At 40.7% G+C, this 25307-nt stretch overlaps 1 protein-coding gene across 2 annotated transcripts in view; it reads right to left on the reverse strand.

Moving 5' to 3' along the window:
• Positions 1-25307, reverse strand: part of ZYG11A (zyg-11 family member A, cell cycle regulator) — a 31812-nt gene that overhangs the window by 4606 nt on the left and 1899 nt on the right. For both annotated transcript variants that reach the window (XM_001371362.4, XM_056815118.1), the window contains exons 2-13: positions 24073-24238; positions 17363-18117; positions 15553-15693; positions 11555-11731; positions 10138-10202; positions 9779-9878; positions 9634-9687; positions 8144-8305; positions 8013-8060; positions 3093-3290; positions 2940-3001; positions 2408-2505 (exon numbers count right to left, since the gene is read on the reverse strand). In XM_001371362.4, the coding sequence (XP_001371399.2) occupies positions 2408-2505; positions 2940-3001; positions 3093-3290; positions 8013-8060; positions 8144-8305; positions 9634-9687; positions 9779-9878; positions 10138-10202; positions 11555-11731; positions 15553-15693; positions 17363-18117; positions 24073-24238 (2026 nt within the window). The remainder of the gene's footprint in view (positions 1-2407; positions 2506-2939; positions 3002-3092; positions 3291-8012; positions 8061-8143; positions 8306-9633; positions 9688-9778; positions 9879-10137; positions 10203-11554; positions 11732-15552; positions 15694-17362; positions 18118-24072; positions 24239-25307) is intronic.

Below are 25307 nucleotides of genomic sequence, written 5' to 3' on the forward strand. Positions count from 1 at the left end.
TGGAATTTCCAGAACAGAATTAACTACCTAGCATTTTCAACAAGGGGGAAGGGGTCAAACATTCTGAGATCAACTCTTCCTTGGACACCTCAGTGTCCTCTCTATGGCAGCTGGCAAAAGTGGCTGCCCCACAGCCTGAACCCTTGAAGAGCTTCACTCCCCCAAAACACTCTCAGTTTCCTCGTCTCCAACCAAAATGGCAGGTTCCCATAGCTGCTGCTTGGGTGGCTTAGTCTAAATTTCCTCTCTCATTCTGATCCTCCTCTTCTAGATGAGCTCCAGTTTGGGAATACTATTCCAAGCATACAGTATTCAACAGGCAGGCAAGAGGTCCTTGGAGGGAGCTCAAGACTATATTTGTTTCTCTGGGTGTCACATACATTGCTGACTACCATTCTCCCATCTTGTTTTCTACTATGTCTTTCTAAATGCTTCTTCCCAATCATTCAGTACTGAATACAATTTCTCTTTGGAACCCGATTATAAGACTTCACATTGGTCTCTAATGACAATTTGTGGAATCAGCAGCAACAAGTCAAAGCGAAAATGTAAGCGGAAAGATCGGCCAGTTCAGAGAAAAACTGGGCAAGATTTGACTCAATACAAAATCCCCTTTTCCAGTATTCTTTAACAACCTCCATTGGCCCAATGAAGCATGGAAGTTGCCTGTAGCCAACTGGTCTTTACTGGCACAGCTGTCCAGCCTGGGCTATCTAACATCTAATCACAGTGCTCTGAGAGAAACACCAATTTCCCAACCCTTAAATGAACTACTTTTTCCTTGGTCCTCCCCCTTTAGCTTTCTGACATCAGCAACTGTCCCACACCTGAACCCCCCCCCCCCCAACTGTGACATGGTGTCCTCCTGGTTTACTTTCCATCCATGTGCCTGCTCTTCTGATCTCCTTGTCACTCACTGGGGCATCTGGATAAGCCTCCCTCAGAGAACTACAGGTGCCAGGTTCAAACTATCCCTTCTTCCCCCCCACCCCTAACACATGTCCTTCCAATACCTGACCCATAGTAAGTGCTCAATACTGACTGCACACTGACTGTCCCCTTGGGATGCTGCCATGCTGGCTGGCCGCCATTAATGCTTCCCTTTCTTGTTGTTCACTACTCCTCTCTCAAAGAAATTTAAGCAGAAATCTGCCAGGAACTGGTCAAGCCTGCTGGCCTGAAGTCTATAGATTCTTCTCATCGGGATCCCATCACTCCTACAATCTCACTTTGTCAGACAGCAGCCTAAGCTCATCCAGAGCTTTAGCACTGCTGACATTACTCTAGAATACTTTTTACATTCATCTTTGTAGATGATGTGTATCTCAGACCATTCAACACATCAAAAACTAAACTTACGATCTTTCTCACCAAGCCTGCCTCCTCCAAATCTCCTAAGGCACTGTCAGGTCCCCAAGCTTGAGGTCATTCTCCTCCAACATATCCAGACCAACTGCCAAATTGCACCATTTCTAACTCCTAAATCTCTCCCTTACAGTCCCTTCCTCTGTTCACCCAGAAACCACTATAACAAGTTCTGTAACTTGTGTTCACTTACGGCTTTTAAACATATAATTCAAGACCTCATCACCTCTCACTCTGACTACTGCCAATTATTCCACCTCTCCTGCATGGGCTGCTAAATTAATGCTCCTCAAATACAGGCTGGACTGCATTCTGCTCTTCTGTTCAAAAATTTCAATTGTACCTTACTGTCTCAATTCAAACACTGCCTCTTCAATGTGGTGCCCAGTGCCCCCTGCCCCCGCCATGCTGCCATCTCTTGTTCCCAAGCTTACTGTACAAAATTATTCAGAGCCTGGCCTGAGTTGCTAGTCTGTTCCTTGCACTTGGCCTTCCCTCTCCCATGCCTGTGTCTTTCTTTGCAGAGGCTCTCCATCCCTTCTACCTAGAATGTAGTCTTTTCTGAGCCCTGACACCATTCCATCCACCCACCCCAACTTGCTAGACATTTTTTCCTTTTGGTGAACAAATAAAGGGTGCACCCTGAGGAGGTCACCCCCAGAAGAATACAAGCTCCCTACAGACACAGCTCATTTTATTTTTGTCTTTGAACCTGAGTTTGGCACAGGCCTTTCATAAACTGGGGGGAAAAAAAAACAGAAAATAATCAACGTAGCCAGCATATTACCTAAGCTGTTGAGTTCCCTAACATATAGTCTATTTGGGCCTGCTTCTCCTTAATAAGCTGAACTTAAAAAAAAAAATCCTAAAGAAATTCTCCAATGGAGACCACTAGCCACAGATCAGGGAAGATAGAGGCAGGCCTTGGCAGCTTCTCTCTCAAATCACTGACTCTCCAAAGTCTAGAATGGGGCAGTGGCTGAAAGGGTTAACCTGGTTCCATGGCTTAAAGCTCTGCCCCCTCCTCCCACCCAGTACATACGATTCTTGCTGCAGACGTGATGCATGGCCCACAGTGCCCAGAGCTGAATCTCAAAAACTGCGAAGTTGCTAAGTAATGGGAAAAACGACTTGAAGGACCTATGGGTTCCAAAGAAAGACATTTAGAAATTAGGCCAACATCTGGTGATTTGGGAATGTGGTGGGGAATATGATGAATATTTTCCTCCAATTAAAAACAAATTTTAACATTTGTTATTTTTTAAACATTAAGTCTCAAATTCTGTCCCTCCCTCCCTTTGGAGATTTAACAATCATTTACTCGCTTCTAATGTTTGACTACTATAAAGTGTTTCATATACATGAGCTTGATGGCTTTGGATTACCATTACAGCATACATACACGAGAAAGCAAAAAGTACCAAGTGATGGAACAATCTCCAAGTCATGAGGTCAATGCAAAAGCCCTGGCTCCAAAGGTCCACCACAACACAATGCCAAGCATCCAATGGAAGCTTAGTTACTATGGAAAAGGGAGGCTAATATTTTGAGTGATGTGTCAACCCCACCATCACCTGTAAGTCACCAGTGCCACCATCTTACAACTTGGACTGGGCCACTTCAGCACTGTCATATACTGCAAAAGATAAGAACAAGAGACTATCAGTACATGGGCCTAGCAGGCCAGGCTGCGGAGTCAGGATAGGTCAGAAGGGGTGTTCCCCTACCAGATCATCTAAAATAGTGCTCCTCTGGAAGCCACTCAGGGTCCACGCCTCCTCCCCCAGAGGGATAAGATGGGAAATGATTCCAGCTGCAAAGTAGCTCACTTCCATCTCCACACTGTGAAGTAGCCGGCTCACATGGGTCATCAGGCTGCTCATCATAAGCTCGGAGGACAATTCTTTTACTTCAGCAACATTGTTCTACAGACAAGACAGACCCACAAGACTTGGAGATGGGAAAGGAGCAAGAACGATTATCAACATCTCACTTTTCCTCCTTCTACTGACTAGACATTTACTATTTCATCAAATTAGGCATCGCCAAATGGTATGGAGTAAATGGCCACTCAGATCCTTTCCAATAATCAAATTCTCCAAGTCCCTAGAATTTCAGAGTAGGAGGGGACCTCAAAGGATGAACATCACCAAATGACTAATCATTGTTTGGAAATTTCACTTCCTGTGACAGCCAATCAATTCCTTTCTAGACAGATATAATTTCTTCAGAACTTTTTCCTGGGCTGTTAATGGCATTTTGGGGTCACCTATAGCAGGAAGGGGTCCTAGAGACCATCTATTCTAACCCTCTAATTTTACAGATGAAGAAACTGAGACACAGAGGTAGAAAACTGATTCAAAAGAGCCTAAGCACTAAGTGTCAGATCTGGGATTAGAACCCAGGAGTACCCACCTGGTTCCTTAATCCACACTCCCAGTGATTTATTGTGCTTTTACTAAATATGTAGTTCACAGACTAATGTTCACTTCCTGGCCTTGATTTCTTCCAATGTATAGTTTACTAGAGAACCTAGGCCCTAGAAAGGATGGTGTGGCTAAGTAGCTCTGGTCCTCCTTTGAAGCCCTCAAAAAGTAATTTATCTAAGGTCTCTCAAGTTCTTGATGCTTCTTAAAGCTTGAATACAAATAATCATTTGAAAGCTCCTTGTGGATCATGCCAATTTGGTACCCTCTCTCCCAACAGCATCTTCAGGGACAATTTGGTCCTATAGGAAATCATTAGAAGCAATAGGAGAGGTTGCCATGAGGAACATTTAGGCTCAATACGAATATAGTGGGTTCTGCTTCATCAGGTCTTCAAGCAAAAGGTGGATAACTACTTATTGGGTTTCATTATAATAAAAAGAGGTTTCTTTTTGGCCACAAATCCACTAAAGTTCTTTCCCTCTCTAAAATCCTGGAATTCTCTGATTTTAATCTGAAGGCATGGACCCCAAAGAACTCAAAAAGGCTCCTCTGTGATGAACCCAGCCTGAGATTATCTAAAAGAAAAAAGAATGTTAGAGGCTTGATTTTCCCTTTCATGATTATCATGAATACTTGCCATTATAGGAAAGGGCAAAGAGCTACTCATTAAGTCGAAGGGATATACACATTGTTAGGAAAATTCCTGCAAGGCAAGAGGCCACGATTTTTCTTCACAAAAAAGAAGGCTCAAAACATCCAAAGCATCAGTAAGTCAGTCAATAAGCATTCAGGAAGCACTCACTACATGATTGGCACTCTAGTAAATGTCAGAGACACAAAGAAAGACAAGAACATGGCACCTACCCCACAAGGAGTTCACAGGAAATGACATGTAAATAAACTGGAAGGAAACCAACAATGATTAAGCACCTATTATGTGCCAGGCACTGCACTAAGAACTTTATAAATATCTCTTGGTCCTCACAGCAATTATGAACCCCATTTATAGTTGAGGAACATGAGGTAGAAGAGGTCACATGACAAGTGAAGTGTGAACTTGGTTTTGATCTCACATCTTCTTGATTCCAGGCCTAGCTCTCTTGCTAGTGTGCTGCAACATGTAAACACTGGCAAAGAGCATGACAACCAAAGGGCTTCTGTAGAAAGTTGTCATTTAAAATGAGTTTTAAAGGAAATAGAAATAGGAAAGGGCACAGATGAGGAGAATGTGCAATGCACAAGAGAGGAGGAGGAATGACAGGTTCAGGGATAGGACAGCAGAGGTCAGTGTTACAGGATCAAAGAGCAAGGCTAATAAGATTAGAAGGGTTTGAAATGCTAACCAGTAGTTTATGTTTAGGTTGAGAATCAACAGCAAGCACCAGGAGGAGTTTGCTAAAAGTAGCATGGCCAGGCTTATACTTGGGGAGAATCACTTTAGAGAGAATGAACTGGGGAGAAAAGACTGAAGACAAGTGGAAGATCACCAGTCTAAGGGGAAGGAAAGGGACCTAAGAAATGTGCTTAATAAAGGCAGAAATGATGAATGGTCATGTGGGGGCATGAAAGAGCTGAAAATGACCCAAGGGATATAGGCCCAGTTGAAATTGGAGAACATCAGTCCATCAGCTGGAATTTTGTGACCTCCACCAGCTCTACTCAGCACCACATATAACTAGGAGCAAGAGGCACATGGTGGAAGGAATCCAGGTTTGAGATTTCTCAAGGCACGACTGAAGAAGAAGAGAAAAGAGGATTGATTGGAGAGTTAAGTGGAGAACTGAACTGGTTCACCAAGATGTCAAGATTGAAAAGGGAGAAGAGTGTATGGGATGTAGCCAGTGCCACGGTGACATCCTAGGAATGAACCAAGAGCCAGAAGGCCTAGAGATGGTGGTGAGGACAAAGAACAGGGTTAAAGGGTCCAAAGGATCAGGTAAAAATGAAATGATTAAAGACTAGTCCTGGTGACTAATGGTCACCCCTTTCACCTGACAAGTGAGAAAGAATCTACAGTGTTAGAAAATTATTAAACAACCTACTCCTCCTCTGAATAACTTGACAAGTATCTACTGAATACTGAAAACAAAATTAATACCACTTTTCCTATAGCACTGAATTAGAAATTGCCAATATCAAACAAGAGAGGAGGGAAAAGGCTAAATTGGGTTTGAGGAAGGAAAGTTTCTAACTATCTAGGCATTTGGAATACACCTGAAAGGCTGAGTTCAGAATGTCTAGCAGCAAAGCAGAGAGCAGGCCTTAAAAGAGAACTGTGAGTCAGGAGGGATCTCAGAGCACAGAAAACCAAAGTTTCAGAGGCGCTTCTCCATCTCATCCAATCCCCTACTGAAGGGCCCAGAGATGGAAGAGAATAGGTTAGTGGCCCAACTCCTGCTCTGCGCTCCTTTTTGCCACATACTCCATTCTTTCCAGAGATCATTTAGAATAGTGAAGTGGGTGCTTTAAGTCTCCTTCCCAACCAGCATGGTTTCAGAAGTGACTTGACCTTGGTCACTAAGTTAATACTAGAACCAGGAGTATATATAACTTGGGTCTTGTGACTCCCAGTTTAAGGTGCTTGCCACTATATTTTGTATCACACCTACTCTATATAGTATTATCACATCCATGAACATGGCCTTATTTTGTAGGGCAATTTCAGGGCCCCTCACTGGTAAAGAAAACCCTTGTTCAGATAGCAAACCATGGATACAGGTGATAAATGCCTAGGAAATAGCAATTAAAGAGCTTCTTACCTCCAAAGATGATCCAATTACTCCAACCATATGGTGCTAACATGAAAAATGCCATACCCAGCTCATAATTCTATAGCTTTTATAAATTTAAAAAGCCCTTTGTGGAGACAGCACAAATATTATTATTTCCATTTTACAGATATAAAAAAGAAGGTAAGTTCTCAAACCCAAGTCTCCTGACTCTAGGTTATTCCTCTTTTTTTAGAATATGATGCTGGAAAAGCCCTCAGTCTGTCAAGACTAATTTGCATCTGAACAGAAGTTACTACCCCACCATCCCCTTATTTAGAGAAAACTTTTAAAGGATAGGAGTTCTCAACCTTTATGACATCAGGAACTCTTTGGAAATTTTGTTGAAGCCCATGGATTTCTCAAATAAGGTTTTTAAGTGCATCAAACATAATACAAAGGATTAATAAGTAAACCAAAGGCTTTCTCTCCTCTGCTCTCATCAGATTTTTCTTGCATTTTCCTTAGACATTGATAGCCAACATGACTGCTTTCACACTGATGACCAATTATACACAATCTGATAAGATGGTGGACTGCTGAGCTGCTGAGTTGCTGAGTTCTGCCATCTGCCCCTTCTTGGTGCTCTCCCAATCTTGTAGTGCTGTCATCTGACCTGCTATTGCTCCCGGGTCTTACCATCTGCCCCAAAGCAAAAACATCCTCTAGGTATTGTCTGCCCTAACTAAAATGGAATGAACTAGCAGTATAGCAAGTGATTAAATGCTTTCTATTTTTGTTCAAACATATTCCAGTTTTAATCAATGTAACATTATAAGACCATAAGCTCAGTGGGGGCAAAGACAATCTCATTTAGCTCTACAGCTCTCTTCGTGCCCACTGCAAAGTCTTTCAGTTCTGGAACTGGACTTCAGGGTGGGGTCTTCCTTTCACCAATTGTATAGTTCATCCCTAATTCTACTTCAAGGGCTTATCACTTTGCTTCCCTGGTTTAACCTTGAAGAACCGAAGGTCACCATGAGCCTATGATTGGAAGAAGGCTTTGGTGGAGGATCTGAGGGAGATGAAGGAAATCAAGTAGCTATACTGTTCTAAAAACTATGTCCTGGCAGGGAAGGATGCTGAGGATTATTAGCCTAGTTTTAGATTTTAATCAATTCTCCTAGAATGTCCCTTCTATAGTTCAAGGTTTCTAAACCTCTTTCTATACAATACCCATTTTGTGAGGCAGATCAAGCAAATATGACGATTTCCATTTTTTAGAGGAGACTAAGACTCAAAGGCTTGTCCAAGGTTAGCCAAGAAATGTCACAATTAGAATTTTCAGCAACCCACTCATGGAGATCATGTCCCCCACCCCCCTCCCCCCCAGATATAGTTTGTTACATTTTGCTTTCATAATTTTAATTTAAACAATTTCTTGAATGCAGTTCATATTAGTTGGAAGACTCTGCCATAATTAATTGCATGGAATTCCTACGTATCTTACCAAAAGGCCAAGAACTCTGGTTTGTATTGTTGATTCTGATGGGAAAGTCTGTCAAAAGAAACACCTTGTGATCAGTAACTTCATGGAGAAGACTGGAGCTCCGTGTAAAGCCCACCCTTTCTGTCTGGTACCTCCAATACTTGTACAAAGATGGCCAACCCTTGATTCTCAACAAAGTGCATACAGGTGGCTGGGGACTCATCAGTGAGGTTCCACAGTGCTCTCAGGGTAAACGTAAGGGTAATATCTTCCAAATTCTCAGAGGTCTTCTGCTTTACTATTGCTAAAAGTTCCTAAAAGGAAAGAAGAGGAAGAATGACATGTCCTGCCTTCACTCAAATTGTCCCAAAAATCTGACTTCCTGGCTCAGAGATATCATTTGGTCCCAAATGCTTCATTAGATTAGCATAGCAAACCTTTTAGAGATGGAGTGCCATGCCCCCTCTGTATAAATGGAATTTTGGGAAATACTAAGGAACTTCTAGGGGATGAAATCCCTTAGTATTTCCCAAAATTCCATTTATACGCCTTCCCCCACAACCCCACTAAGTGGCATACTCACCCCTCCTCCCCTTACCCAGACAGGAGAGGAAGTACTCCCATTGGGCTGTTGGGCAGAGGGGGTAGGTGAAGTGAGGAATGTGCATGGAGAGAAAGAGGGGAAGAGCTCCACCCCGAGTCCTGGCTTTCTAGTAATGAACTTTGGTGGGCAACTACAGACATATCCAGAGGGATCTACATGCCCTTTTTGGCACATATGCCATAGTTTGCCATCACTGGATTAGACCATTTCTGGAAGCAATTAATGCCAACTACAGATCTTATCTGAAGCTGTGTCAGTTCCCAATTCAATCTGGTGACATGTAGAGAAAAACGTATCACTTCATCTACACTAAGAAGATGATGCCCATCATTATATACCACATTCTATCATAGCACTCTAGGTCAGAAAAGATCACCCACATTGGCCTAATCCACAGCCTTTAGGGACCTCTACTTGAGAAAATCAGATTTATGTTAAGTAATATGTAATTATGTAAGTAATCTAACTGAAGACTAATTTGGGATTAAGTGCCACTAGAATTCAGAGATGGAAAGAGAATTACATCTCATAAATCCTCATTAATTCAGGATAAAGCCTGTACCAAAAAAAAAATTTTTTTTTTAAATCAACAAATCTTGGACTTTTTATCCTTAGATATATCTGAAGCTGTCCTGTTCTAGGTTTGACTGATCAATTAATTCTGACCGAGTGCTTGCTATGGGGGCTAGGGCTAAGAGAGGGTATCTTTCATTAAGGTTATGAGGAAATCTATATATGTACAGAGTCAGCTTACAACTTATCCAGAGCTGAAGAGGACACTATGGCCAAAGACACTCCATGCCTTCCCCTGGTGAGAGGCTCTCTGGTGTGAGCCAGGCTTGTCCCCCCAAATTTCCCCATTAACTGCAGCTACTGGCAAGTTGATGAGAACTAGAGTCATGTATGCTGTGCTGAGGCACTAGAGAAAGGCAGTAGTGGATATTTGACCACAAATTTAGTAGCCTAGTCTTTAGGATAAGTGTACCAGCCATAGCAAGAAAACTCAAAATAGGAAAGAAAACATGCATGTCAACTCACCCTGACAACAATGAAAAGTTCTGCCTTCAGCTGTGCTGTCTGTTCAGGAGAGAGCTGTAAACATAAACAGGGGTAACTGATTAGCTTCATTCCATCAAAATTTGGGAAAGATTGAGACCTGGCCCAATACAGCCAAATTTCATACCTGGAGGGCTAGAATGGAGATGACGCTCACTGCCATTGTCTGCATGTTCGGGTTTTCATGCTTACAGAGCCATTTCATAACAAACTTGGCAGCATCAAACCTGAAAAAATAAGTTCTGACTTTTCTAATCCCCTAAATCAAATGACCATTGTTGGGGGAAGGGAAGAAGGGGTACAGACATGACTACTACCCCATGATCAAATACAAATTCTGGAATTTCTTAGCTCTGAAAACAAGTGTAGGGTTAAGGTTCATGAGGAAACACTCTCTCTGAAGCCTTCAAAGGCAATGGACAATTTAATGTCCACGAATCAATGAGACTAAGTATCCCCAACAGGCTTACCAAACTTGCCACTTGCCTGTTAAATGGGACATCTTGAAGAATTCTGGCATTGGTCAAGGAAAGAAGACAATTCTTCTGTAGCTTTTTAGGAATCAAGAAAAGTAATTTTAGAAAGAGAAGTCACTTCAAACTATACAAAGTCTTAATCATTAAATTTTGTTTCTATTCCTCAACTATGAGAATAGACTTGTACATCATGATACCTGAGGTCTATGATGAGCAAGTCCGCTGGGTACTTTAGGAACTAAATTCCTTTGAGGGATCCAAGATGGATAGCTCTGCAACCAATCAGTCTTGGAAGATTCCACTTCAGTCAGCAGCCCCGCCCTTACCATTATCCTACATCCAGTTCTGATGGATTTCCTGAGCTGCCCAAGGTTATAATGATGATAACCAAAGAACTCCAAAGGGTTGGACTCTGGGCCTAAATCAAAGGCAGTTTTACAAATAAAAATTCTAGCCCTGATGGCTACACCATCTCTCCCTCTCATCTACCTATTCTGATCTCATCATGGATCAGAAGCTCTGAACATAAACGAGTTCAATTAAGGAGTGAAGAATGATCTGGCCCAGGCAAGGTTGGGTATTGTTCCTCTGGACCATCCCTTCCCAGTAGCCACTATGTATTTCACACTGAGGACCTACTTTCTGCAGGACATTGCACTTCAGTTCTGGAAAGGGACAGAAAACTTAAGGCCTAGTCCCAGCCCTCAAAGAACTTAGAAAGAAATTGGGGAGATAAAACATATAGGCATCAACATTAACATAAAGAACATAGTTAAGAATAAATGGCAAAGGAAGAAAGTACTATGAGAGGTCAAAGGAGTATGGACTGTGGTAGTCAGGAAAGGCTATAAACTGGACCTCAAAGCCTGGCAAGTGTTTAGACGGAGAAAAAGATGACTGAGCCCAGATGAAAAGGAGAACAACGTAAGGGTCATGGGAATGCACAGAGCACAGATACACCTGAACCATCCTGTCTTTCTGCACATCAGTGGGGTCCATTTTATCAGCAAGGTTTGGGAAAAATAATAGGCACTATGCAAATGTTGGGTATTATGCAAACAGATACTCTCCAAATGTGCTTTTTCCTTTAATTTACAAGGTTTCTCTTGGTGCATAAATGAAGTAGAATGAGAAACTCACCAGAGAAGATAACAGTTTCTTGCACTCTTCCTTTTTCCCTGTTCTAAGAGTTAGGTCAAACACTTTATTTCAAACTACTGGACAATAATATGCTGCTGGTAGAACAGAATTGGTTCAACCGCTCTGGAAATCCATTTTGAATTACACAAAAGAAAGTGACTAAAATGTTCCTGCCCCTTGATCCAGAGACCTCAAATCTAGACATACCCCAAAGAAGTCAATGACAGAAAGAATGGCTCCATATACTCCCAAATAATTATAGTAGCAGAGAACTGGAATGAAATTACCTGCTGGTTATTAGGGAAATTTTTTAGGGCCTTGAGAAGTAAATGGATGACCTCTGACAACAAACGAACAGGCATACCCAAGGCCAGACCCTGGCGGGTTAAATTGAGAGTACATGCACTGGCTGTGAACTGTACAGGCAAATCCAGAGGGTGATTCCTCATTCCTACAGCCACAAGCTAAAGATGAATGAAAAAAAGAAAAGTTACTACAAGACAATACTCATCTTTACGAGTTCAAATCTGGCCTTAGACGTTAAGTTGTGTAACCCTGAACAACTCCCCTCTACCCCGTTTGCCTTGGTTTCCTCATCTGTTAAATAAGCTGGAGAAGGAAATGGTAAACCACTTCAGTATCTTTGCCAAGAAAACCTCAAATGGGGTCATGAAGAGTCAGAGACAACTGAACATAAAAGTACATAAGTACATAAAAGGATTTTCTTGTTTTGTGAAAGCACTTTAAAGTACCCTGAATATGTACTTATGAAAGTACCACAAATTCAAAAATTGTATCCTGGCTCTGCTGCTAAATTAATGGGCTGGCTATCAAGTCCCTCCCACTGATGCCCCTGTCAGTTCTGGTTGTACAACCTGGACTAAGTCTCTTAATCACCTTGCCTCACTTCCCATCTACAAAAGAGGAACAGCATCACCCATAATATTCACCCTCCAAGGTTTTTGTAAGGATATGCCTATCTGTGAGCTCCTTGCAGAGATTAGTCATTTCCATTTAGTCTAATCTAGACTGGTTATTCTAGGTTGAATCTTTGCTCATCTCTTTAGAGCAAGAACATCTGTTGACCAGAGTATTTTCTAAAAGGACTTGACCAATCTGCAACTCTATCCTCCCATTAATGAATTCATCTGTTTCTTTACAACCCTCTCAGGATTAAGTTTATATAACAATTTTTTACCAGTCTGAGGTGGCACCTCAGTCAGGGTTGTTTTAATGTGTACTCTGTATGCAAATAAACCATTTTCAAATAGATATCAAATTTGTCTTTTCTTTTGAAAATGATCTAGTCATACTCTTTGACCATTTATGTAAAATGGGAATTATTTCTGTAAATATCTAACATTTCTTTACACTTTTACTTTTCTTATTTTTCCCAATCTATTATTTCTTTTTGTATATATATTTACTTTAACAAAATGTATAACTGCTTATACCCAAATTCTATAGAAAAAATTTTTAAAGAATTTTTTTAATGATTAATACTATCATCAAACTATAATTCATGAAGTCATTGGGCATAAAACATGTCTAAATTTATAAGTATGTGTATATAGTGTCCAAGGCCATGTTTTGAACCCAAGTCCTCCTGACTCTATCCACTGTACTACTTAGCTGTCCCTCTCAAATGTCCTAGGTACACTGAAAAAAAAAAACAAACAAAACTCCTGACCTTCTGTCTTATCAATTCTAGGTATCAGATCTAAGACAGAAAAGGAATATGGGCTAGAAAACTGGAATTAAGTGACTTGCCTAGGGTCATACAGCTAGGAAATGTCTGAGAACAGATTTGAAACCAGGACCTCCGGTCTCTAGTCCTGGCTTTCTATCTATCCACTGAGTTCCCCATGGTGCATTTTTAATGAACCCTTTCCCCAATTTGTTTCTTATAAAATTAACAAAAACACTCCTTTTTTAAGCTAGATCTAGATGGATATCAAATTTGTCACATGGATCTGGTTCTCCATTTTTTCCCCCCAGATACCAGCTAAAATTAACAATGGTTTAAAGCCTGTGATTGCAAGACTAGGTTTATTTCCCCTAACATGCCCCTTATTTCTGCTTTTTTTTTTTAATGTGTATTTTGTCATTACTCCTATAATTCTAAAATGAAACCTCATAGTATTTTGACTGGCTTTACACACATATGTGAATCTGGAGAGCTGCCATTTTTATTCTATTGCTCTGGCCCATCTCTGAATACTGATTATTCCTTCCACTCACAAGTATTCCTCTATTTCAAATAAGTCCTATCCCTATTCCCATCCCATCCAATCTATCTCCCTTGACAGAAAGTAGATGTATGATTTTGAGCAAGTCACTTAACCTCTCTTGGCTTCAGTTTCTTCATCCTTACAAATAAGAGAACACACCTGCACCATTCAGGATTTATTTAGAGCGCGGGTGTCAAACTCAACATACAAACAGGGACATTACACAATCTTGTATGGTAGTTTTGCACGTAATTTTTTTACTTAAGTGTTTTTTGCTGTTGATGGTTGTTGTTGATATATGCCTTATCCAAGATGTAATTTCATTTCTTTTCTCCCTTATTAATACAGGTATTTCTCATTATTCTTTCATATAAATAACTCATTATCATTGAGAAATCCTCTGATGTGTGCTGGGGAGCCTGTGTACCAAATCCTCTTTCTTTCTTTGCTGAGAGTCCTGGTTCTGTGTGCACCCTGCTTGCCTTCTTTGGTGTTAAGATTCAGAATGAAACAAGTTTTGGTGTTACAAATCTCTGCTGCCAGCAGCATCTATAAAGGTGTTGCTTTAACATTTTATACTGCCCATGGAGTTTAGATCCTAACCTGCATTCTGGAGTTATACAAATCCAAGATAAAGCTATTAGCTTAAATGATTACTTTCCATGACGACCTCTATGCCATTAGGGAATGCATGAGAGTAGGCTCTTTAAAAGTTGCTGAACCAAAATGAGGTGAGAGGGAGAGCCGTCTCATTTTAAAAAGAAGAAATTTTGGCTAAGAATTGCCCCTTCCCCTGTTCAATATTTCACTGTTCAATTTAAAAGCACTTGGAAGTCAAGAATCATGACTTACTCATCTTTGTATCCTGGACAACACTAGTAGAAGGTCTCATACATAATGTCTAGTGAAACAAAGTACTTGAATAATAACATAGGGATCTAACAAATATAGCTACTGAAAAAGTGTGAAGGATATGCATTTATAGAAAATATATTAATCATCCCAACATCATCATTGCCAACAATTTAAGGAGCTCCTACAGAACTACAGCAATAATGCAAGGTAGAGTTTAAGAACTGGGCTTGAGGAAGAACGTACCAGTAATAATCAAGTTCAGTTTAGTTTTTATATCAAATATTTCCATGTTATTCTCTGTATAAGATAACATAACTATTTACAGACCCACACACCCATCCGCCTTCCCTTTCACTTTTCCCTACACTGCTAAATTTATGTCCCTCCATTCTATTCTCACACACACTACAATTACACCCAAACTAAGGAGAGATTTTTGAACACATACACAGAGACTCCTGATAGCCAGAAAAGAAGACATGAGTTAAGAGCCATAATCAGCTTGACTGAAGAACGATTTGTGTATGAAATGGAATAGGGTCAACCAAATGGCCCAGAGCTGAAAGTTCAAAACACCAGCTCCCATTTAGCAAGCACTTTCTAGTTTACAAAGTGTTCTATCTCCTAGGATTGTCCCAGAAACAAAAGATGTCAAGCAAGTTGTCCTAATGCCTTTCATGTATCTCCCCATTTTATAGAAACTAAGGCCTGGGGAATGAAATTACTTAGGCAAAAATCACACTAAGTTCAGGATTTCTGAAGTTGAATCCAGCCAGGGCTGTGCTCCCTATACCCCAGATGCAAAGTTTGAAACCAATAATGCAATGGTCAGCAGCCATGCCCCACCCTGTCCCGCCCTGCCCCACCCCACCCTTCCTTCTCTTCCTTCCTCCCTCCCTGCCCACCTCCCCTACCTCCCTAGGTGAGAGGAAAGTTTCCCTTCAGGCTGATGCTATATACCATAATTAACTCCTTAAAAACCCCAAAGGTATCTAATGAGAAGACCTGTCATTCTCCCCCTATGCAGCATATTGTGATCACAATGTGATCAACAATGCAGCCTAGAAGGAAGCATATGACTTTTCTCCAACTCCACACCGCAACCAATTCCAGGTTTACCAATCCATGTCAGATATTAGTTAAGTCTAAAGATTACTCCTTTCCTACACATGCTGTCTTCCACTTAGATGCAATGTTACCTTTAAAACAGCTGGCTTGGTTATTTGCATGTAAAATGTCTGGGTGAAGAGCCGGATCAGGGCTTCTTTCATAAAGCACACTCTTTCACTGTATCTCCTCAGAGCTTCGGAAATCTGACTGACATTTGCCCCTCCAGCAACCTTAAAAACAACAAAAAGTCCAGAAGACTTAAGTTTTTCTTCCCTCTGGGCTTTTCAAAACAGACTTTAACTATGACATTACTGCAGAGATGACTACTAAACTCAGAATGTTAACAGTCAAAAAGAGACCTAACAAATATGAGAATCAAATGATGTGGAGGTACTGATACTTGTATAGTCTCATTCAATCTTCTTAAAGTTAAGAAAACAAAAACTTTAATAAAGATTTCAATTGAATACTATTCAATAGCCTGTAATTGTAAATTTTTTTGAATTGGCAAGTGGTAAAGAATGACATAAGGACATCATACATACATCAGTCACCAAAGGGGCACAACAAAATGACTGTGGTTAGAAAACAAGATGTGAACTTTCTGGTCTACCTGAATTGCTCTGAGATTTCGCTGAATAGCCCCTCCTGTCTGTGACAGGGAAATAGATTCCAATGGGAACCACAAACATATTTTGAAAAGCTATGTGATTTGGTATTCTACCAATAAAGATTCACAGTTCCTTCATTTGCTGCCATGGCTAAGAACATTTATCACACAAGGTCATGAATCAAAAGCTGGCTATGGGAAAACATGAGCATCCCAAGGCTTAGTGGGCCCTGTTCAAACTTAGGCTCAGTAGAACCTGATCATCTCCATACCACAAGGAAGTTTCTAAGGATGTTTAATAAAGAGTAACTATTTGCATGGTAAGTTTAAAAGGCCTTTCAAAAACTTAATTGGCAGCAAGGTGGTACAGCGGACTGAGCTTAGAGTCAGGAATACCTGAATTCAAATCCAGTCTTGGATAATTACTTGCTGTTGTGTGATCCTGAGCAAGTCATTTGAGCAGCCTGCCTCAGTCTCATCTGTAAAATGAGAATAGCAGCAACCTACCCCTCAGAGTAGTGAGAACCAAATGAGATAATATGAAACAATGTTTTGCAAACTTTAAAGCATTTTAAGATAAATGCTAGTTATTACCATTGTTTATAGACTGTCTTTTTATCTCCAGCACTCAGCACAGGGCCTGGCACACAAGAAGTGCTTAATAAACGGTTGCTGGCTGACTGAATTGGGAAGAAGATAACTCATACAAAATATATGGCTGGGGGCAGCTGGGTGGCTCAGTGGATTGAGAGCCAGTCTAAGAGATGGGAGGTCTTGCTTCAAATATGACCTCAGATACTTCCCAGCTGTGTGACCCTGGGCAAGTCACTTGACCCCCATTGCCTAGCTCTTACCATTCTTCTGCCTTGGAGCCAATACACAGTATTGACTAAGGGTTTAAAAACAAAACAAAGCATATGGCTGCAAAGTAAATGATTCATCTACATTCCCAAACTTCCATGTTCCCTTTTTCAAAAATGGCACAATCTCAGAGCTCCATTTCTTAAACTGCCTAAACAGTCTATCTTCAGAGGCATCAGAAAAACCCACAAGGAAACTAGAGGTATGAGGTAAACTCCCAGAAGGCAGGGATTAGTTCATGGGATCACAGCTCTAGGAGGTCATCTGGTCCTATCTCCCCAATTTACAGATGAATGAACGGAGTCCTAGAAGTGGTTAGTAAATGACAGAGGCAGTATTTCTGACAAAGGGTTTTGACAAAATGTTCTGACAAAGCAGGACATCACTAGTTTGGAGAGCGGACCTATGTACATTAGACTATAACACACCATGAGGCTGGGGTCGGAGGTAAAGAAGTCGGAGTAGCCCGCATCAGTAGCCAACAAGCCCACAAACTGCATGGCTGGCCGCTGCCGGATGAAGGCCTCAACAGCTTCATCGGTGATTTGTTTACCGCCTGAGATATCGAGCGACAAAATATTGGGCAGGATGTCTGTCTGTTGCAGCAGATGAAAGGCAAGGTCCGAGGTGAACTGCTGATCATCTGAGATGTCCAGATGTACCAGGCCTTTGAGTTCTCTGATGATCTCCAAGACCTGTGGTGTTGGCATTGTCAGGCACTTAAGGTAGTGCATGGTGAGGGACTTGAGCCGATCTTTGCAGGCCAGGAGAGCAGAGAGGTCAGAGACAGAGGTGTTAGAAATGTCCAGGCTTTCTAACCTTGGCAACAAAGCCACATCTGCCAGGTCCCTGTTCTGAAAGGGGATATTGGAAACACTTAAAACACGCAGGCCTATTAACTGACTGAAACGTGGCAACACAGCCTCTTCGAGAAGCAGATTTCCTGAGTTCAGCACGAGGCATTGGAGGTGCTGCCGGGTCCATGGGCTGCTGCCAAGGCTATTTAAGATGTCTGGGATGGTGAGGGTCACACCCACCCCAGTAGCATCCAGCTCTATGATTCGGTGATGGCAAAAGGCTTTCTGGAAAGCAGCTGCGGAAATATTGGCCTTCCGGATGCACACTTGTTTCAGCTGCATTTGGGTGCCTTGGAAAATGCCCACAGTTCGATCATTCAGCTTTCCTACAAGAGAATTATAATCCAGATGTTAAGTTAAATAGCAACTTATAAAACTGTGCATACTCTTTGACCCTATAATACCACTACTGGGTCTGTATCCCAAAGAGATCATAAAAAAGGGAAAGGACCTACTTATACTATTGTGCTGTAAGGAATGATGATTTCAGAAAGAGCTGGAAAGACCTACATGAACTGATGCAGAGTGAAATAAGCAGAGCCAGGACACTGGACACAGTAACAGCTATACTACGGAATGATCAACTGTGATAGATTTCTCTATTATCAGCAATGCAATGATCCAAGACAATTCTGAAGGACTTCTGACAAAGAATGCCATCCACACCTCCAGAGAAAACTTTTGGAGTCAAATGCAGATCAAAGCCTTCTTCCACATTAGTTTGTTTATGGTTTTATTTAGGCTTTTGGTTTCAGATGTGTATTCTCTTACAACAATGACCAATATGGAAGTATGTTATTCATGATACATGTGTAACCCAGATCAAATTGCTTACCATCTCCAAAAGGGTGGAGGGAAAGAAGGGAGACAACTGGATCTTATGATTTTGGAAAACATCCTGAGAATTGTTATTACATATAATTGAGAAAATAAAAATACCTTAGAATAAAATTTTTAAAAAGTTAAAATAGCATCTACTTCCGGTCTAGATTTAAATCACTTATCAATAACTATGATGAATAAAGCACTTCATGTTACAGGGAGGCTGTTGCATTATCTTAACCATCTCCCTCCTTCACTGTGGCAGTGAGGAACAGCAGATCCTGTCAGACACATCGGTCCCCACCATTTCTTTTAAGTTCTCTAAGGAAACTATCTTCAGATCTTATTGCTCCTCTTACCATGGCCAGGGAACAGGCCAGACCCCACCCCCCACTCCCACCCTCAAAGTATCATCTCCTTCCTAAGCAATCTTAGTAGTCCCCTTTGAACCCTTCCTCCCAGCACTTACCAAAGGGCTTTGGGCTACATATAAGAAGTACTGTTTTTTTTTTCTTTCATTCATTAGAAATAAGATACAACTTTTAAAAATATGAAGACGAATCAGATACTTCAGTTCTTTTATGGAAGGAAGGAGCCCCCAGCTTAGATACAGAAGTCCCAGGTTCAAATCACAGATGACAATTCTAAAGACCCTGAGCAACTCTCCTGTGAGCCACCATTCCATCATTTACCCAAGAATGGACAGTATAAACTGGCAACACAACAGGGGTGCAAGCTCTGCTTATTGGGCCTCTTAAAGCCATCTACTTTGGGATTCACAATGACTTTGGTCAGGCATAGCCATGTTCATGTGTCTTTGAGAAGAAACTAAGGCCTAGCCCAGAAAAAGCCAAGGGATGTGCTCATGATCATGTGGCAGGTTCTAAAATTCTAGATTTGGGGGCTCCAATTTCTCTATCCTAACCTTACCTATTTCTATGACACCTCTGAAGCCAGTAGGAATGAAAATCATTTATAAAGATGGCATGAGGCAGAGAAAACTATCACACCTACATAAACACGTATGCCCCATGGGAGCTCTAGTGTAATGAAACTCAAGGGTGCCTCCCAATTTATCACTAGATATCAGAATATTTTAAAAATACTCTAAAAGGGGGACAGCTGAGTGGCTCAGTGGATTGAAAGTCAGGCCTAGAGATGGGAGGTCCTAGGTTCAAATCTGTCCTCAGACACTTCCCAGCTATGTGACCCTGGGCAAGTCACTTGACCCCCATTGCCTAGCCCTTACTGCTCTTCTGCCTTAGAGTCAATACACAGTATTGACTCCAAGATGGAAGGTGAGGGTTTAAAAAAATATATATTCTGAAAGGGCATCTAGGTAGACACTTCCCTGCTGTGTGATCCTGGGCAAGTTACTTACTGCCTAGGCTTTACCACACTTCTCTTAGAACAAATACTTAGTATTGATTGTCAGACATAAAGTAAAGGTTAAAAAAAATCATGGGATTGTGATAGCACCTACAGACTAGAATGCACTTAAAAAAACAAAAATCTTTAATTTCTAAGTATCAATTTTAAGGCAGAAGAATGGTAAGGGCTAGGCAATCAGGGTTAAATGACTTGCCCAGAGTGTCTGAGGCTAGATTTGAATCCAGGTGCTCCCAACTCCAAGCCCGAGGCTCTATCCACTGTGCTCCCTAGCTGTCCCTCTAATATACTCCTGCTGGAGTTGTAAACTAGTTTAGACATTCAGAAAAGCAATCTGGAATACCCAAAGCGTTATATAACCTTTGGGCAAGACTACCACTAGAGCTATCTTCCAAACAATAGGACAGAGCAGAGGACCCTAGCAAATTTAGGACTGGACTGATGGCCGAGTCAAAGGCACAGAACCAAGAGTCTCATTCTATGATGACCATGGCACTTGAATAGAAAGAAGAAAAGCCAAGAACTATAACCAATACAACAAGCAGTGACAGATCCAGAAGCCAGGTATGAAACATGCTTTTGTATCAATTTGGGGAAAGTGGAAGACCAGAGGTACAAAACAAAGATGCATTTTCTAACAGAACCAATCCAAAACCAGTGTGTTATGCCTCATACTGTTTATTTGTTACAAGGAAGGGCTTTTATGGGCAGGGTGGAGGGAACAGTACTAAGTGATACAATACTGGAGAAGGAAGAAAGAGAAAATTCCAAAATGCTGGTGTTGCTATTTTCGGGGGAAAAGAAGACTAGAATGTTAACATTTTAATGTACATTTTCTGGCCCAGATTCCACATAAAAACAGGAATCCCCTTATAGTGTCCTTGATAAACTGTCATCTAGCCTTTAGTATAGCACCATGCTAACAGGGAATTCACTCTTTGTATTTTTAAATAGATTTTGTTATGACATCATATGAACCCTTGTACACACCCAATTGTATCCCCTCCCTGCCGAAATGAGTACATGCAATTTTACATTTTTATGGTTTTTCGGCTTAAAAAAAAAAAGGGGGGGGAGAAGTGTGAAGAGTAACCTAGGTGGCTCAATGGATGGAGCACCAGGACTGGAGACAGGAGGTCCTGGGTTCAAAATTGGTCTCAAACACCTCTTAGCTGTGTAACTGGGCAAGTCACTTGACCCCAATTGCCTAGCCCTTAATGCTGTTGCTTTGGAACTAATATTTAGTATCAATTCTAAGACACATGAGAGGGTTTTCTTTTTTTGGGGGGGGGATAAATATGGGGGAGAAGCGTACCCAATGTTCCTGATTTCTTCTGCCATTTAGAATGCTCTTCATTTCCAGAGTTGTAGTGATGACCTACACCGTTCCTTTGGTTCTTCTCTGCCAGTTCTGTCTCCTTTCATACCCAACATCTCACACTTCTTTACTTGCCCATTACACAAGAGTGCTGCAACTACCCCTCCCAGAGCTTATAAGAGAAAGGTATGCCCACTGCTCAGGTGGGCAGCCACAGCTAGCCCATACCCCACTTCACCTCCACTTACTAGAACCCTTAAGATGCTGCTTCCTACTAGTATCTCTCACTGCTTTCCTCTGCCTACCTCATGAAATTACATCATATGTACCTTGTAGATAGATGCCTGGGAAATAGAAGCCTGTTAATGAATTGGTGTGGGGGCCTCCCCATGTGGAACTTCCCTCCTGGGTATAACTTCTCTGGAGCTAATGGTCCTAGAGAGTTTTCCAGGAGCACTGAGAAATGAATCAATGTACATACAAAATGTGTCAGTTAGGATTTGTATTTACACAAGTCTTTCTGGATCAGTGGTCACAGTACTCCATCAACTCTTTACTTTTTAATGGTTATCGCTTAAAATCATAATTTGTAACTTCCCAATCATTGGGCAGTTTACCTGCAATTTTTTGCTATAACAAAGTATTGCCGCTAATATTTTCAGATACTTTTTTTCTTGAGCCTACCTACTAATAGTGTCGTGAGGTAAAGGATATAAATAATGTTTTCTCCTTTTTCTAAGGTCCTTTCCAAGTTCTAAAATGCCTCTATTCACTCTTGATTAGGGAAATTCAAAAGAAAACAACTGAGGTACCATCCCATACCAATATGACAACAAAGGGAAATGATTATTAATGTTGGAAGGAACAGACACTAATGCTGCATGGTTGGCTGCAATGTGAATCGATCCTACCACTCTGGAGGGCAACTATGCCCATAGGGCTACAAATGTGTGCATACTCTTTGATCCTGTAATATCACTACTAGATCTGTATCCCAAAGATATATTTTTAAAAGGAGAAAGGATCTACTTGCACAAAAATATTTATAGTTTTTTTTTTTTGTGGTGGCAAAGAATTAGAAACTAAAAGGATACCCATTAATTGGGGAATGGCTGAACAAATTATGGTATAGGAGGGTGATGGAATATTATTGTGCTACAAGTAATGATGAACAGGATGATTTCGGGAAAAGCTGGAAAAACCTATATGAACTGATGCAGAGTGAAATAAACAGAACTGGGAGAACATTGTACAAGGTAACAACAACATTGTTATTATATTATTATCCACCTCCAGAGAAAAGAATGGTTGAAGTTGGAAAGCAGATCAAAGCATACCAACTTCCACATTAACTTATTTGTGGTTTTATATTGGGATTTTGGTTTTATCTGAGTATTCTCTTATAATAATGACCAATATGGAAATGTTTTGCATAATAATACATGTAAAATCCAGATCAAATTGCTTACCACCTGCAGGAGGGGAGGAGACAATTTGGATCTTATATTTTTGAAAAATGTATGTTGAAAATTGTTATTGCATGTAATCGGGAAAATAAAATATTTTTTTAAAAATTAAATGCCCACCACCTGCCCCTTCAGCTTAAGCCCACTTTAACATTTACTAAATAACCAAGATGCACAAGGAACTATCTAGTACTGGGGATACAAAGACAAAAATGAAAAAAGCAGTGTTTCCTCATACACTAAGTGGGTGGTAGCTGGCAGGTTCATAACAAAAGGATAAATTCTAATACCAAATGGCAGTTTTGCTAGTTCCTTGCAGGCAGTAAAAATGAACTCGGTTTAATCTGTAAAAAGGGGATAAGAGTAGGGAGGGGACTAGAAGACCTACCAAGATCCCTTAGAGCTCTAAAACTGAAGCTCAGAAACAATAAGCATATAGTATAGGGCTTAAAGTAAGAGACTTGCTCGGCCACTAAAAAGCTACATGACAAATGTCAAATGACTTCCCCTTTCTGGCCCTCAAGTTCCTCATCTGAAAAATATGAGGGTTGGTTCTAGAAGAGCTCTAAAATTTCCTTCTTGTTCAAGATTTCTATGATTCTATTCAGTTTCTAATTTATTCTTCTGCAGGATATCACAAAATATATTTAAAAGAGAGGACCATTTTATAATTATTTTTTGCAACAAAGTCATAAATTCTAAACATTTACCTGTCAATTTGAAATCTGGAGACAGGGGCAATTCTGCCCCTGTCCCTTGAGAACTAAACCTGAGGGAAGTCCCAGACTTAGACATTTCAGACTGAATAATAGATATTAAGGTATTTGATGGTTGGGTAGAACCAGTAGATCTAAATCAAGCGTTATGTACCCTTTTGTCCTAATAGTTTCTCCCATTGTATCAAAAGTCCTCTCCCAGGTAGCTGGATCTTTCCCTTTGGTGTGCACTGTAAAACATCAGCCTCTCCCTGATAATCCTGTCTGGGACTTCTCATTTCCTTGTAGCCATAGTAATGTTAATCAATCATACTTCCTTGGCCTTAGTTCCCCAAATTCTATTGTTCTTCTAGAGAACTCATCTAGGGAGGTGGATGAGTCCCCAGAGCCCCAGGGTGTAGGCCCAGTGAAGTTTCTCAGTGACAGGCTCTGTGCTAGCAATCCTTTAATGGACCTATCTCTTTTCTGATTAAAGACTTGGTTCTTTTGACTACTTTAGTAGTTCTGTGTTTTTCCCAGGTTGACATTCCAAAGAAATTTTGACTACTAATACCAGATAAACTACATTACCATGAACTGTCATCATCTGCAACAGTCGATCAGCTACTTCCTGGGGGAAACTTCCCAGTTCATGCAGGCACAAGGTCCCATCTTGTCTTTCTGAACAGAATCTCTCCAAGTCAGTAGCCAAGACAATCAGGCAGATGTCAACCAAGGAATAGGGAGATGCTTCCTCCTATTAAACAAACCCGAAGCAAATTCACTTTATTAAAACAAAGAAACCTAAAATTACTAAATATTATCAAACTGACAAGACCAACCAAATCATTAAAATGAGTGACTTTTGACATTTGTGACAATTAAATTCAACAAACATTTAGTAAGCACTTACTATGTGCAGGCTACTGTGCTCAGGCCTGGAGATATGGCATGTACACAAATAAACATAATAAAAGGTAAAATGTGGTGGGGCAAAGAATTCATACTTCATAATTAATACTTAATAATCAAAAAGTACTTCACATACACCATTCCACACCCTGTGCAATTTCATCCATGATCACAACTAAATAATCTTATTTACCTCTTACAACACAAACTAGGTCAGCATCAATGTATTCTGTATAAGTATGTTCTCCAGATTATGACTAGCCAATTTCATCTACTATAAATTTATGCTTCTGGTTTAAACCTAAAAGATTCAGCTCATTCTTTTCCAACTGAAGCAAACCTTTTCTTTCTCCTCTCTCATATTCTGAAGGCAGATGACCTAATTCTTCATCCAATGGAATCTCCTCCTCCTTCAAAGTCCCTACTCAGTGGGCCCAGCAGATACAACCCCCAAGGCCATAGTCACCAGCACCTCCCCCTTCTATCCAGTTTGCTCCAACTAACCCTCCCCCTCTCCAATAGCACATTCTTATCTGCAAGAATATTCAAGCCTCCCAAATTCTGCAAATAAATATTTCTCTAGACCTTTGGACCAGCTATCATCATTTCTTCTTTTCTCCCCTTTATAAACAACTTTCTTGAAAAAAAGCTTTTACTGCAGAATACCTCCACACCAACTAAAACCTGGTTTCCTGCCAAAAATCAGTCCTGCCCTGAAAGGAGCTTCCATTCTACTAGGGTACAACATATAAAGAGTAGTATCATGTATGTACATGTATATGTGTGTGTGTGTTAGTAATAAGAGTTTTCTACAAAAGCTACTTTCTCAAATCGGTGATTAGAAATCAAATTCAATGGCTCTCCCCACCCTCCATTATCCATTACCTCCATATGACCTGTCCTTCCCACAGGAT

This window comes from Monodelphis domestica, chromosome 2 (genome assembly GCF_027887165.1).
Source record: "Monodelphis domestica isolate mMonDom1 chromosome 2, mMonDom1.pri, whole genome shotgun sequence".
NCBI classification, from domain to species: Eukaryota; Metazoa; Chordata; class Mammalia; order Didelphimorphia; family Didelphidae; genus Monodelphis; species Monodelphis domestica.